General features: G+C 35.6%; 1 protein-coding gene across 5 annotated transcripts in view; it reads left to right on the top strand.

The window, feature by feature from the left end:
• Nucleotides 1-16,938, top strand: part of LOC145287724 (NADP-dependent malic enzyme-like) — a 195,380-nt gene extending 178,442 nt beyond the window's left edge. For all 5 annotated transcript variants that reach the window (XM_080135477.1, XM_080135480.1, XM_080135476.1 and 2 more), the window contains exons 10-13: nt 3,319-3,430; nt 5,182-5,324; nt 9,663-9,833; nt 16,527-16,938. In XM_080135477.1, the coding sequence (XP_079991603.1) occupies nt 3,319-3,430; nt 5,182-5,324; nt 9,663-9,833; nt 16,527-16,766 (666 nt within the window). In that variant the 3' untranslated portion in view covers nt 16,767-16,938. The remainder of the gene's footprint in view (nt 1-3,318; nt 3,431-5,181; nt 5,325-9,662; nt 9,834-16,526) is intronic.

Consider the following 16,938-nt stretch of genomic DNA (forward strand, 5'->3'; position numbering starts at 1 on the left):
TCTCAGTACAGGCCAATAAGTCTCTTATGCGTTATGAGTAAGTTGCTGGAATCTGTTAAATAGAGAAGTAATCAACCATCTCGGCAAAAATGACCTTCTTAGTGACACACAATATGGTTTCCGTTCTGCTAGATCTACAGCAGATGTGCTTACAGTTATCTCATAGAATTAGCAAATCGCTCAACGGAGGCAACCTTTCTAGGGCAATTGCTCTTGACATATCAAAGGCCTTTGATAGAGTATGGCATAAAGGTTTACTTCACAAGATCTCCAGCTACGGTATAGCTGGAAATGTCTTCTCAATTATTAAATCATTTCTCTCTGATAGGTTCATAAGATTAGTGGTTGATGGGAAAATCAGAAGCTCTCAGTATTAATACTGGAGTCCGTCAGTGGTCCATCCTGGGCTCAACTCTCTTCCTGATCTACATTAATGATCTTCCAAATCACATCCTTACATCATTCGCAGATATCTATGCTGATGACATTACTATCTATGGTAGCACATCTAAGACCGTAAACGACCGAGTTCTCTGATTCTCTCTCCTCTGATCTTGAGCAAGTGGTACAATAGGGAAAGAGGTGGCTTGTTACTTTTAATGCATCTAAAACCAAGCTTTTATCTTTACATCATCAACGAAATTGAAATGAATGGCTCTCATCTTGGGGAGGCCTCATGTTTTGACAAGCTTCTGGGTTTGACTTTTACTCCTGATCTTAAATGTAACACATACATCAAATCCATTGCCAAGGCCGCTGGAAAAATGGTGGGATCCTTCTATCGATCCAGTAGATATCTCACTACTGATGCAATTCTCTATCTGTATAAGAGCTAGGTACGTTCAAGGATGGAGTACTGTTGCCACATCTGGGCAGGAGCTGCTAGAAAGGACTTCTCCTGCCTTGATAGAGTTCAAAATAGACTTCGTAGCCTCGTAGGGGATGTCCTTTTCTCTTCCTTGCAACCTCTTTCTCACAGAAGAAATGTTGCGAGTTTGTCTTTGCTTTATCGTTATTTTCATGACAAGTGCTCAGCTGAGTTCCAATCCATGGTCCCCCCTCGACAAACTTTCACAAGAAACACCCGTCTAGCAGAAATCACTATCAATAATTCCCTCCACTCTTTATGTGTACCTAAACTTAAACGTAGATTCCATGAGAAAAGCTTCTTTATTAGAACTGCACGCCTGTGGAATTGTCTTCCGTTTTCCTGCTTTCCGGCTGACTACAATATGGTTGTCTTCAAGTCTAACATAAGCAAGTTTTTGATGAGCCGTTCCATATAAGTTAACAAATTCACCAAATTTCCATTACTAACGATTACTTTATTGTCCAATTTCTACTGTACACTCTTTAACCCTTATCCTCGAATGGCCTCTTGGCCTTGATAAGTGGTGATACCCATGTAAAAAAAAAAAAATGTAAATTCAAACAGCGTAAATTCAGGTTATAAGAACACTCAACACAATCGTAGAATAGAATGAAATGGAAATGAAACTAAGTCTATGCAGGTTTAACCAGCTTCTTCCAGAGGAGGAAGTTCCATGGGAGTATGAAATTCACAATCAGTCCGCCGTAGCATGTATAACCCAATTGTGGATAATTAGTTGAAACAATTCCATTTCAACGTTTGATGAACCATAATTGTTGCACAACTTAAATATCTCCTCAGATCAACCCAAAAAAATGTCTGTGTAAATTTATTTTTGCGATAAACAAGAAAAATCTAAAGTGGATCTTGGGTTTACTTTCAGCCTCGTAACAATTTTCATCATTTTGTCCTTTAGTTCTCAAATTTCATAAGTGATTTTTCTGACAAAGGGGGGATAATTGCTGTTTTCTGAGTGTGACAACGTTTTTACCTAGAATTGTTTTTGGTTTTCGTTTTTTGTTTTCGTTTTTTATTTCTTTATATCAAGTGGCTTCATGCCTTGTCTGGAGCGATTTCTATAAAACAAATTAATATTTTAATACACAAGTTTTTTTTTTTGTTTTTTTTTTCTATTCAATAATTGTTCTCATCTTGGATGTTATTTGCACAACGTTTCTGATGATGTAAGATATATCTTATTAAACTCTGGAATCATCCAGAACACATTTGGTGCATCTGTGACTTGTTTCTCACTCGTGGACAGGGTTCAAAAGAGTCGCTGACCTGATAGGTCCCGCACTATCACCTAGGCATCAACCATTTTCCCATCGACAAAATGTTGCATCACACTGCCTGTTTACAAGTATTTTAATGGTGGATGCTCTGTGCTAGACTTTAGAATTCCCTTCTGGGTTCCTCCTTCCCTGACTGTACTGACATGCAGAAGTTCAAGTGTAATGTGAGCAGACATCTTGCTGCTCAATTCCCTTCATAGTATTCCTACAAATTATGTCCCAGATAGTAGCACCCCCCCCAGCCTTGTTTCAGATGAAAACGAAAAAAAAAAATTTTTAAATCACACTTGTGCTTTTTATATAATCCATCAGAGTAGATTGTCCTTGTTCTCTCACCAGCAACCAGATAGAAGCCTTATGTACATTTCAGTTTTTTAGTATTGCCTGTAGTGAGTATTGAACCTTCAACCTCCAAAGAAAGTGTTAACGGATTATTAACACTTTATCCATTTTATAATGTATCCGTGTGGTTGGATCGGATAAGATGTGAAAATAACAACCAAGATGAGAATTGTAATCCAAATATTTCCTCATCTCCAAAAATTTGGAACTTTAATATTTTTATTTTTTATTTTTTTGTAACTTTTATATTGTTTTATAACTTTAATATTTTTTAACTTTAGTGTTTTATTTTTATATTTTTTCTAACTTGATAAAATAATCTTTTCATTTTTTCTGCGTTCATTTTTCGGTAATCTCCAAAAATACCGTTAGGGCTTACAACATGGCCGCCAGAAGAGTCACGTGATCCGGTTGATCCAAAACATGAATCGTGCAAATGGAAAACGCAGCCTTGAAGGCAAACTTTGACAAACAATCACAATTTGTTTGTATTTAATTTTTTGTTGATATAATGTTGTTATAAAAATAGGCAAACTTTGAGAAACAATCTTAGGTTGTTTTTAGTTAAATTATTTATTATTATGATATTGAAAAACTGTTTTTGTACTTAATTATTATGCTTGTTTGTCAAAGTTTGCTTTAAATTTGCGTTTTCCGGTTTCGTAATACGGCGATTCATGTTTTGGATCAACCGGATCACGTGACTCTTCTGGCGGCCATGTTGTAAGCCCTAACGGTATTTTTGGAGATTACCCATTTTTCTGCGTTCAATTCAAAATTGTTATTTGTTTTGTGTTTCTTTTTATCTAGAATCGTCCGTCCGGTGGAATATCTGGACATAAGGCCCATTTCGCCAAAGAGCACAAACCCGTTAACACTTTGGCAGAAGCAGTTGAAATTTTAAAGCCGACAGCACTCATTGGTATCTTTTCAATTTTTCTTGTTTTTTTTTTTTTAATTTTTTCTTTTTTAGTATTTTTTTGTTGTTTTTTTTAGTTTTAAAAAAAAAATTTTTTTTTTAAAACTAAAAAAAAAATTTTTTAGTTTTAAAAAAAAAATTTTTTTTTTAAAACTAAAAAAAAAATTTTTTTTTTAGTATGCTAAGTCAATATAATGCGAAAATGTCACAGAAGAGATGTTGCTTCGCAATGGTTCTCTGCATCTGTGTGTTAAATTTGCTGAAAAGCAAACATAAAGCACACCGGAAAGAAAGACAGACAACTCGGGTTTTCTAGCTACAAAAAGTTAATTTCACAAAAGTTATAGATTTTTTTACATATGTACATCGTTCAGTTCACCAAAACATTTTAAGTCTCACAAATCTATTCTTCGTCCCCCGGGTGGCGGTCACAATGAAGAGGGGGCAGGTTCTGGGAGCTTATTTCTTGAAAATCGGCCTCAATCTGCCTATAACCATCTTGGCGCTTGTTTAACTATGCAGGGACAGGGTGGGTATGGCAATTGTCTAGACCAACTGAAATTCAACCCGTCACGAGGGGAATTCCCCAGTCATTTTGCGTGTGTGCAATTCAGCAACCCATCCACATTATTTTAACATTTCGTTTTTAAACAATAAAATTTATGTTTGTTTTTCCCAAGTACTTTTGATCGGTCACCTGCCGCTGTTCGGGATTGAATTAACGTTCAACAGAAAATCTTAGCATATCTTAGCATATTTACCCGGCCTCCCTCAACCTCCCCAATGGGGAGCAAATCGCTTCCTCAAGACGGTGACATTACAAACTAATTCAGATGATTCATTGCAACTGTTTGGAAGGATGCAATACCCTAAGATGCACCTGGAGAAAGCATGAACTAGAATGCACCAGTGCATGTGGAGATTGCAAAGATGGCAAGTGTGAAAAATAGATGATGAGGATGATGATGATGATGAGGAGGAGGAATTGTGAGCAACTTTGAAAACACATTTTGACTTATATGAAATGGGGTGGGATAGAGGTGAGCATTGATATGGTATAAGGGATGAATGAACACCACTAACAATCATTTCGTTTGAAAGATTAACCCTGAAAACATGGGTAAAAGTGCAAGATTTATTGGTTTATCGTTAAAACTGACCGAATTAGTGTTTTAAAACGTAATGGAAAATTGTAAGTCAAAAAAAATGTTCAACTTTGAAATTTGAAACTTTCCCATACTTGAATCGTGTTTAAATTTTAATATGCTGTAGAGTAGACCTAACCTGACATAAACCTTAAAAAAAAATGTTGCAACACTTTTTTGACAGTTTGTGCGCTGGCTGACCCGTCTATAACACCAACTTGATCGAGTGGATCAGGGACGTGCAGAGGAGGAGGGGGGGGGTGCTAGGGGTTCCCAATAACTTGCCCCTTTCACTCCTGTTTTAAAAGTGCCCTTTTCATAGGAATTATAAGCCTGTGCCCCACTATCACTATTTTTTGCTGTTTTTTCTTTTTTTTTATTTGCGCACCTGAAAATGTTCTCTGCACGTCACGTTGAAAAGAATTTTTTTTTTATTCGTATTTTATTTGTATCATTTTTTTTTTTTTTTCATATTTTTTATTTGGATTTTTTTTATTCGTATCACTTTTCCACTTTTTTTTTTTTTTTTTTTTTTTTTTTTTAAACAAATAAATCTAAATAAGTGATCACATGATATATATATTTTTTTTTTTCTCCATTAATCAACAGGAGCTGCTGCCGTTGCTGGAGCCTTTACAGAAAAGATCATCCGTGACATGGCAAAATTCAATGAGCGCCCAATCATCTTTGCTCTCAGTAACCCAACAAGTAAAGCCGAGTGCACAGCATCCGAGGCGTACACGTATTCCGATGTAAATATTTTTTTTTTCCAAAATATTTTTTTATGTTAACTAAATCTTGTCAAAGTTTGGTATATTTTTAATTTATAAATTCAAACATGTAACTCGTCTTATATATAAAGTAAAGTAAGATGTTTCCCTATTTTATTAACCGGTATAACTTCATAAACAAAAGCTACTCAAATTGAAAACTCTATCCGTTCATGTAAAACCACATACATTGCGAACGCAATGTTTCTGAAATCCAATTGGATGATGTGCCTTCGGTACAAGTTCCATGCTTTCAATCCATTCAACAATGTCAGAAGAACGATGGCACGATGAAATGTTTAGTCTTAAAAAACAACCCTTTTTAATTGTGTTCCCCCAATCATAGTTTGACTTTTGAAATCCTATTCAGCATCTCATCATCGATCGATGTTGATGCATTTACTTTACTTCTTAGATAAGAAAATGATTCAGTTTACTTCAAAGGATGTAGTGGATGTGTTATCGGCAGCTCCAGTAACTCTCGCTTCTCCTTTTTTGTCCCTCAGTCCTCATTCAAATGAGTGATTTTTCTGACAAAGGGTGAAGAAAAAGCTGCTTTAAACGTCGGTAGTACTTGGTGAACAGTCTGAGATGTCGGAAATTTTCTATCTCTATGTCTATCCTTGTGGCCATGTCACTAGTAAGGGTGCTGGAGGTAAACGTTTTGTCTGGACTGACGTTATCCACCTGATAGTCAGGGACCCGAACCTTGGTTAACCACTAAGGAGGCTGTCCTATCAGCAAGTGCAAAGTACTGGGACTGCTGTATTGCCATTTGGTGAATGGATTCTGGACCATGTAGTAGTCTCTGGTGGGGCCTCTCGATGCCATACTAGTGGGTAATTGTTACGGCTTTACCTTTTCATGTGCTACAAAAAAAAAAAAAATTTTCCTGTCTTTTTCTCTCTTACTTTCCCTCTCTGTACTGCTCTAACCAAGTATGCCGACCTGTTCCACAAATCCCAAAAACCTCAACATGCATTATCTCCAGAAAAAAAACTTGAATAAACCTAGAACCCCATCTTCCAACGTAGACCCCTACTACCATGTCTCCTTCTCCAACATCAGGGGTCTACGTTCCAACCTTCCAGAGGTTGAAACCCAATTACAGGAGACAAAACCGGACATATTCTTTCTAAGTGAAACTGGAATAGGCTTCAAGTCCAACGTTAACAAATTCCTAATGAACCGCCCCCTTAAGTAAACACTTCATCAAATCTCCACACTAACGTACTGTACTTACAATAACCCTTATCCCTGAGTGGCTTCCGGGCCTTGATAAGTGGTGACCACCATGTAAAAAAAACAAAAAAAAAAAAAAAAAAAAAATTTACAACAGTTTCTCATAGGCAGTCTTTGGAATCTTCATTCCTCCTTGTTGCTATATATATATATGTGTGTGTGTGTGTGTATATATGTATACTCTTTATTTGTTTTTACATAAGCAGTAATATGTTGCTACACAGTCATGAGTATGTTTCAGTTAGTAGCTAGAGACCTTTTCAGGTGATACAGCTTATATGAAAGCAAACTTTGCTTTCGGATTAGCTGTACCGCCTGTATACCCTGCTCTACTTTGGTATTGAGCACTCTTGTATTAACCTTGTTAAATTTCATTGGTTGCTCAGCCTCTGGAAAACAATAACCTCAGATTATATATACATATATATTTTATATTATTTTAATTTTACTTATAAATTAACTAATTAATCGTATTATTTAAAAAAGCAACAAAAAAATCTACATAAGTTTAAAAGCGATTTAAAAAAAAAAAAAAAATGATCTATTATTTTGTGGTGTAATGGTTAATGCACTAGAACTTTTATATATATGGTCCGCGGTTCGATTCCAAGAAACAATCAAAATAATTAACCGTATTATTGTTTAAAATTCAAGAAATAAATATATATATATATATATATATATATATATATATATATATATATATAAATCTATAACACATATATAAGCTAATTAACAGCATTATCATTTAAAATTCAACAAGAAATATATATATATATATATATATGTTAAATAAAAGATGAAGAATTATTGATGTGATGACAGAGCGAACAAACACTGAAAAGATGTAATAATTCCTGAACGTTCCTCATGCAACCTGTCACCCAATCCAGATCAACTACCAAATCTTTTTGTAATATTAACATTTCTTTTGAACACATAGTTTGCATTTGGAGCAGATACTTCATTCAGTAGCCATTAATGTTGGTCAAGAGATAAAAACTTCTATGTCAGCCATACGATCAATCAACTGTTGCTAATGACCACATGCAAAGCTCAGGAGAAACCCGTTCAAAAAAGAACAGTTCTAAACAACTTAGTTATCACCATTGTCAGAATCATAAAATGTGAACAGAGAAAGCACAATCTGAGACATTGGGTGTGTAGGACATTCAAAATACAGTGTGATACTATAAAGTGGCCCTGAGGTGGACTTGAGCCACTAAGTGCTGAGAGAGGGGAGGGGGAGAGTAGACAAAGGAATAGGAAATGGCTTAGAATAAACAAAGAAATAGGAAATATCCTACAATCAACAATAGATAGGAAGTAACAAACAATGAATCTGTATTTTTAGATCAAGCTTTTTAGAGTTGACATGAAAATAACGATAGAGCAGAGACAGGCTCGCAACATCTCTTCTGTGGTAAAGAGATTGCAGGGAAGAGAAAAGGTCATTAGTTACCACGTTTTGAAGTCAGTTTGGAATCTATCAAGGTTGGATAAGGTGCACCGAGCGGCTCCTGCCCAGATGTGGCAACAGTACTCCATTTTTGCGTGTACTTGGTTCTTATAGAGATAGAGGATTGCATCAGCAATGAGATACCTTCTGGAGAGGTAGAGTGATCCAACCATTTTCTCAGCGATCTTGGCAACAGATTTTATGTATGTGTTCCATTTCAGATCAGAAGTGAAGGTCAGTCCCAAAAGCTTGTCAAGACATGGAGCTTCCTCAATCTGAGAGCCATTCATTCTGTGATACTATAAAGTGGACCTGAAATGGACTTGAGTCACTATGTGCTGAGATGGGGGGAGGGAATAGACAAAGAAATAGGAAACAATAGGAAGTAACAAACAGGTATTTTTAGATTGAGCTTTTTAGAGTTGACAATGACAATAGAAACCTACAGGTAAAAAAGGGAAGGGCAATTTCCGGTAGCAGGGGAGAGGGGAGGGGCGACCTCAGATACCAACGTAGACGAGACAGTTAGTTGACAACTAGATGCCCGTCGCAGGGGATGGGAGTTGGACGGTTTTTAGAGTTGACTGTGAAACAGAAATAGACGAACATAACATCGATAGAACAGGGAGAAGACACACACACACACACACACACAAGTCCAACAGTCAATTATATGTGAAACATTGGCGTTTGTGTTTTTCCTTTCTTTGTTCCACGCTTTATTATATATAATATATATTATAATAATCATATAATATTCATTATATTTCTACTGTTGTGAAACCATGTGTGTTACCATCGACAGTCACCAGCGAGAAAATGACGATCCGGCCATAAGAGGGATAGTCGAACAAAAAATCCACGATACACGACGTTGAGAGTCTGCGATCTGTCGGAGACACACGTCTGGTTACAACAGCATGGAATGATAAAATTGTCGCCCTAGAAAAGACAACATGATTCCATTTCCGTTTGATGAAAACCGTTTTTTTTTGTTGCAGACCATCTACTAATTGGTTAGTTGTGTACAAATCTCGAGTGATAGGAGCATTTTATCATGTCTGAAAGTACCTTTAATTATTACACGTTATGAACAAAAACCAGTTTTATTTTCGATCGATTTCATACTTTTTTATACGTTAATTCAACATCATACACGATCTGTTTTGGCTTTATATCAGCAATACCGGTACACAGGTCCTGCTAGTTACTCCTATGATAGAGAGATAGTTGGAGGACATGTCATATTAAAGTTGTTGATTAAATATGCCTGGCCTTACTGTGTGGTGATAATAAAACCCAGTATTTCGGTTCATCCAATGGTGAGCTTTTTATTCTATAAATCGAATAGTTACTGATGAGCCGTTCCACTTAAGTTAACAAATTTACCAAACTTTCACTACTATCGATTACTATATTGTCCTTTTGACTACTGTACACGCTTTAACCTTTATCCTTGAGTGGCCTATCGGCCTTGATAAGTGGTGATGCCTATGTAAAAAAAAAAAAGTGTTGAATCCCATAACTCTAACCAACATGTTGCACGTCTCATCATCGGTCAATCAATAAATAAGAATATGTGCATATCACTTTTTTAAACCTTTTCCTTTTAATTCCAGGGCCGCTGCGTGTTTGCCAGTGGTAGTCCGTTTGATCCGTTCAATTACAATGGAAAAACGCTTTACACAGGACAAGGAAACAATGCGTACATTTTCCCAGGTGTTGCTATGGCAGTTCTCACATGTGGAGCACGACACATCCCGGAACTCGTTTTCCTTCGAGCTGCGCAGGTAAGAACATCACAAATCTTTCGACCTTTTTTTTTGTTGTTTGTTTATTTTTTTTTATTTATTTATTTCTTTCATTTTTATTTATTTTTTATTTATTTATTTATTTTTTTTTTTTAATTTATTTATTTTTAATTTATTTTTTTTATTTATTTATTTTTTATTTATTTATTTTTTATTTATTTATTTTTTATTTATTTATTTATTTCATTTTTATTTTATTTTTTTGCTCGATTCATTTAAAAAAAAAAAATGGAAATATTGCATAGGGAAAAAAAGTTTTTAGCAAATGACTTTGAAGTTAGGGAAATTTTCTTTCAAGATTTAAAAAACCAAAAAAAAAATCCCCCACAAATCTAAAGATTTGACAAAAAAATCAAGTTTTATTTGATTGGCATGTAATCTGAAAAAGAAATCTATATATCTATAAAAGTGAACGTGTCTGTCTGTACATTTCCCCACGCAATAACTCTGTCAATTTTAAGTCTACAGACTCGAAATTTGATATACAGGGTAGTGAGATTTGGGAAAATCTGTGTGATCGGTTTTCGGACAGAAATTTGGCTGTTAAGGGGTTAAGTTCAACGGTTTGACCTTTGAGAACTCTACCAAACTCCTCCGCCAATTTTGGGTCGAAACACTTGACATTTTAGATATAGGTTTCTTGGACATGGATCTAACTTAATAACTTGATTTGAGCCCAAAACAATAAATGTTAAGGGATCATAATAGGGGCCAAATTTTAAAAAAATTGACCGTTTTGTGGGGGGGGGATGCTCAGCATACACCTCCAAACACCCGGGCAACGCTGGGCACCCATATTGTTGTAATTTTTTGTATTTATAAAAAAAAACTAAACTTTTACTGCACTATTCAGATAAAAACATGTTTTAGAAAAAAAGTCAAGTGAGTTTAGGTATAAACAGCTGATTCTAAGAAATGAGTAACAATATCCAGGGAAACCTCAAATCCTACTCTGCATCTGTTGATCTTATTTCTGTTAATGTTATTTCAAATATTTCTTTCGTAGACATGTTTTCATCAGAATTCTGTTCTCCATTTCTTTTAGATGCATTTAATTGCAGTTAGTTACTTTCTGTGTTAGATCAGATATGCAAAATAAATCCATGTTCTTATCGTTCACGTGTTGTGTCCGCAGTGAAAGAAGGAAAGAGATGTCACTAAAACAAGCAAAATCGGCACAAATCCATAAATGTTTGCATGCAAAAGCGGCTCATATAATTCGTGTTGCTGACTATGCAGACGTGTCGTTCCGCCAGCCAGTACTTATGGAATTCTCAGAATTAAACAAAATTTGTTCACCTGCATTGTCTTATTGTCTTGCACAAATATATCCTGTTGATTTCTTCTTTTCTTTTTTTTTTTCTTTTTTATTTACTTGGGAGTCACTACTTAACCTTGAGTGTGTCACCCCCCCCCAAACTCTCTCACTTTCACCCGCCTGTTGCGGACGATCGTCGACCTCCGAACCCTTCTACTGCCGGTGATAATTCTTGGCCGTCTAAGTTACGGGTATGGGGTGGTGACTGAATTATCGGTGGATCGTCTAGTTATACGTCCTGGACCTAGTTTGTTGTGTACCCTCTTAACAACAAACGTCGTCGAAAGAGGGCCATGGATTTGTGTAGTTTAAAGAAAAACAGAACAAACGATTATACACACCATAATACATTCAAATGAAACAGAGTTCTTATCACTCTTTCAGAGCTTTGAAGGAAGTGATGTGTTAACGTTCTACAAACAATGTCGAAGGTGTCAGCTTTCAAACTTATTGAGTGTTGGCCTCTGGGGATCTGGGGGAACGCGCATGTCTCAAAAGCCCCTCGGCTCTATGCATCTATCTTTGTTCATCTGAGGGTCTGTCGCTCTGGCATTCTCGGCCTCTTCACCCTGCCCTTCCCGGCAGTCTCTGTGTCGTTTATCTCTCTAACTTTGATATATATAACAGCCTTCAAGTTTGGCCTCTGAATCCAACACAGATATGATTTCACTGACAGATATATATTCAATTGTCAATTCATGAGCTGATTTGTCATCCTAAAAATAACACAATCGCTTCCCTCAAATATCCAATTGAGTTTCAAACAAACAGTTATTAATCTTCAACACACACAGAGTTCAGGTTCTTGAATAAACAGCTTGAAACCAAGTGGTTTCGTCTTACTTTCTAACGGGGGGGGGAGACATAAAAATGGGGACAACTTTCTATAATTCAAATATACTAAATTTGTACTGAAGTTGATTCATAGTCATTAGTAGGGCTTGTGACAACAACATTTTCCTTTTTTTTATATATTGTTTTACAGAGTATATATCTAAAACAGTTACATATAGTTGTCACCCCCTTACTTCGTTACAAGTGGCCTTTGGGCTTTGATAAACGTTTATGAATGTAAGGGAATAGTATGGTAATTGTTAAATTGTGTAGATTGGGTAGAATTTGATTATTTATGGGGGACGGCTCAACAAGAACTTGTTTACATTGGACTTGAAGGCTACCATGTTGTATTCAACTGGGAAGCAGGCCAAGCAAAACAGTGTTCCACAGGCGGGCAGTTCTGGGAAAAGAAGCTTTGTTCATGGAATGCATTTAGATTTAGGCACAGATAGAGGGTAGGGGAAATTGTTTATAGTGGTTATAGCTAGTCGAGTATTTTTATGAAAGTTTAGTAAGGGAGAAGCATAGATTGGAGTTCAGTCGAGCACTTGTCATAAAAATAACAATAGAGCAGAGACAGGCTCGCAACGTCTCTTCTGTGGGAAGGAGATTACAGAGAAGAGAAAAGGGCATCACATACTAGGTAGATAGTAGGATAGAGCGCGCCGAGCAACTCCTGCCCGGATGTGGCAACAGTACTCCATTTTAGGATGTACTTCGTGCTTATACAGATAGAGGATTGCATTACTAGAGTGGTAGAGTGATGAAACCGTTTTTTCAGCAATCTTGGCAACAGATTTGATGCATGAACAAATCCAATCTCCATTATCATCATATTCAGTTTAACGCGCATAGATCATTGTTTTTATTAGCCAATAGTAGGGCTTTTTTCAAACAAAGACTTGACTGACTGATTTTTTTCTCCTTTATTTAGTTTTGAAGAAAGGTGACCATTTATTTATTTATTTATTTTTTTTTTTTAAATTAAAAGCTGACCTTGTTTCAATGTGTGCGTGCGTGCTTGGTGTACTTTTTTTTTTTTTTTTTTTTTAAGGTATTAATGGTGAAACGATTAATTGGAATTGTTAATGTTGTGTCTGCACAGATAATTAACAAGAACACGGAAAGTAAAGATATACAATAATATATTAGGAAGAAAATTTATATACATATTTACATGTCTTCAAATATACTTCAGATGGAGATATTCAGGCACGTGGCGTGTTACATGTCTCACTGGATGGAGCATAGGTGTCTTGCCTATTTGACGGTTGTTGCCGGACTCCCCCGGTATTGGTGATTGATACCTTTATATATCTGACTCACCCGCCTATGTTAATTAGTGGGCGTCTCCACAACACCCCCCTCCCAAGATTTAAAGTCTTGTAGATTTCAATATCTTTTTCTCTTGGGGTTCATTATAATTGGTTCTGTAAACTTTCTTTTCCTTCCCGATCTTCTCGGTTCGGGCATGGTTTGTGGTGGTTCGATATCAAACGCTTCGTATAGTATATCAATTGGATCTTCTTTTTCATCAGGTTTGTCATGTTCGTTGTCTTTTATATGACGTTTTGTAAATTGATTTTGATGTCTTTTGTGTATCCCTTTTGGACCTTTTTTCATGTAGACCAAGTCGCCGATACATTTATCTACCATACCAAACTCCCAATATGAAATATTATTTTTCATACATTTAAAAATTCATGATCACCAGGTTTAAACCTTTTACATGAGATGTGCGTAGTTTGATGGACGATTGTTTGCTTTGGTATTAATTCATCAAATGGTGATTTTATTTTTCTAGCAAACATTAATTCTGCTGGCGATAATTTCGACGATGTATTTGGGTTCTTAGTTATCCTGTATATTTGCAGGAATTGTTGTAATGCTTTATACGTCAGGGTCCCTATTGATTTTCTAAGTGCACGTTTTATCGTGTTTACGAACCTTTCCGCTAATCCATTTGATCTATGGTGGAACGCTGGTGTAGTTATGTTTTACCTGAAAATGACATAAAAGTCCTTGAAATCACTTGATGTAAATTGTTTTCCGTTATCTGTGACTATAATGTCTGGCACACCAAACTGCAAATATTTCATGTAGAAAACTTATTGTTATTTGTCGTCGGGTTCTTGAAACGCTTTACTTCAGGCCATCTGGAAAAACTATCTACTACGATTAGGTAGTATTGTCCTTCGGTCGATCCAGCAAAGTCTATATGAATGCGTTACCATGGATGGTCAGTTTTTTTCCAAGGTTTATGGACTATCGGTGGTGCCTTTGCGGCTAACGCATAACCTTTACACTTGTTTATTGTTAGTGCAATATCCACATCCATGTTACGCCAGTAAACGTAACTCCGCATAAGTGTATTCATCCTATTTATACCCGGGTGTCCTGTATGAAAATCACGTAAGATCTTTTTCTGCAAGGTTTTCGGGATAACAACTCTTTCACTATATAACAAAACATCATTGCATACGGAAAATATGCTTTGCGTTTTTTCATCATTTTCCATTTTTTTATATCTGTGATGACATCGTCATTTTCAGCCTCCCTTTTTATATCGGTAAACGTGACTGGTAATTCTTTTATTATATTCGCCACCATGTTTTTTTCCTCATAATTAGAACGTATAGCTGCAATTACTGACTCCATTTTCGATATAAGCCTTGACAGCCCATCCGCGTGACCTATTTTTTCGAATTTATTTGAAAGTCATAATTTAGCAAGATCGTACCCCAAGATTTTTCCAATCTTTCTCGAGTACGTATTATAAGTACACCACTGTTGAATTTAGTAGTGGATTTTCCCGCGTAAGTCTTTTTTCGAATTCTCAAGGCCGCTGTTGTGTTTTAATAGTGGATTTTATCCTGCGTAAGTCTTTTTTCAAATTCCCGTCGCCACTGTTATGGCTGCACAAATAATTAACAAGAACACAAAAGTAAAGGTATAACAATAATATATTAGGATGAAAAGTTATATACATATTTACATGTCTTCAGATATACTTCAGTTGGAGATATTCAGGCAGGTGTCGTGTTGAATGTCTTACTGAAGGCAGCATAAGCGTCTTGCCTATTTGACGGTCGTTGCCGGACTCCCCCGGTATTGGTGATTGGTACCTTTATATATCTCACTCACCCACCTATGTTAATTAGTGGGCGTCTCCACAACAGTTAATCATATAAATCCTGTATTTTGGGAGGAATTGGAATCGCATCGTTAAAAATGCTTTACATTTACGATTCTTTCATTACAATTCTCTTATATTTTTAAGTTGAACTGTTTGTTTGAAGTGAGATTAATGCTCTCAAAAATTTATAAAAACGTCAGAACTTTTCATAACATATTTAATGAGATACAAGAATTTTATTGACTACTTTAAAGGTAATCTTTATTTATCTTAATGAGTTTTCTTATTCAGTCACATAGGCGCTATTTCGAAACTTCAAGGCCCATGATTAGTTATCTGTCTGCACTGTTGCAAAACTTTAGGGGCCGCGAGGTAACATTGTTTTCATTTGTGAGTGAAGTTTATTTATGTACAAAACAGCCTAACTACGTCAAGTCCATGAAAAAGTTGATGAAATACTTAACCCTTAGAGAAAAAAGATTTTACAATGCTCTCATTGCGAGTAAATCATGTTAAAATCAGTTGTTTTTTTCCAACTGACGACTAAAAAAAAGGGGGGAGGGTACTTCTACACTTTATCGCCGAAACTGGAGATGCCATTAAAATTGATTCAAAGATTTAGTTATTTTTAAATTTCATTTAGGAATAAGAATATTCTAGAAAGTGGAATAAAAATCAGTTAGCGATTGAAGCTGCAAAAAAATGTTAAATTTTAAAGAGTTATCGAAGATAAAGAGAAAATAAAACAAAAAAAAAATGAATATCAAAAGATAAGCAAAAACATGTCATTCCCCTTAAAATTTGATGTTATTGTATTTTTGTTGAATTAATCATGACTTACTTTTTCTTTATATTTTTTAATATATAAAATATTTTGTTGAATTAATCGTGACTTTTTCTTTCTATTTTTTAATATATAAAATATTTTGTTGAATTAATCGTGACTTTTTCTTTATATTTTTTAATATATAAAATAACTCCTGAAATTGTTATTAATTTCATGGTGCATGTTTAATTCATGGTTAAAATATTTGTTTTGACTTTTATCTTCCATGAAAGAAATTTTACAAAAAAATCAAATCGTTTTCGAAATTCCCTTAATTGTATTTCCACTTTTTTGCTGTACCAAATTTTTTCGCTACACAAAAACTTTCAATTATATAATGGTATATTTCAAAACCACAATTCCACGGGAATCGGAATCGTACTTGGTATCGGAATCGTTAATCAACATTTTCCTGGAATTGGAATCGGAAAAAATTTAGGAATTGTCTCAACACTATTAGATATTATTGTTGATGTATATATATTTTTTATTTTCTAAATCCGTGTTTATTAAAACCTGGGTATGTAACGACCATTTTTTCTTTTCTATTCTCAGACTTTGGCAAGTTTGGTGTCTGACAGTCACTTGAGTGAAGGTCGAGTCTACCCTCCGTTGAATGACATCACCAGTGTGTCGGTGTCGATTGCAGCCGCAGTGGCCGAATTCATGTACAGGGAAGGAATTGCTGCCACCTACCCTGAGCCGAAAGACAAGGAAGCTTTCATCCGTACATTCCTCTACAATACGAACTACGAGGACTTTGTACCTCCGCAATGGGAATGGAACGATGAGTAAAGAACTATCACTTTTTTTTTTTTTTTAACTTTCTTCAAAGGATTCTATTAAGATTGACTTCAGACCGAATGGTCACATAATCTTTTCAAATCCTTTGCTCTTCTTTCTCTCCAACTCTCCTGCTCACTCGTTAGCGAATTGTGCGATGGTGTGAGTCAAGTCAAACTAAAAA

The sequence above is a fragment of the Euprymna scolopes genome, chromosome 11 (genome assembly GCF_053919585.1).
Source record: "Euprymna scolopes isolate OS-2025 chromosome 11, ASM5391958v1, whole genome shotgun sequence".
Lineage (NCBI taxonomy): Eukaryota > Metazoa > Mollusca > Cephalopoda > Sepiida > Sepiolidae > Euprymna > Euprymna scolopes.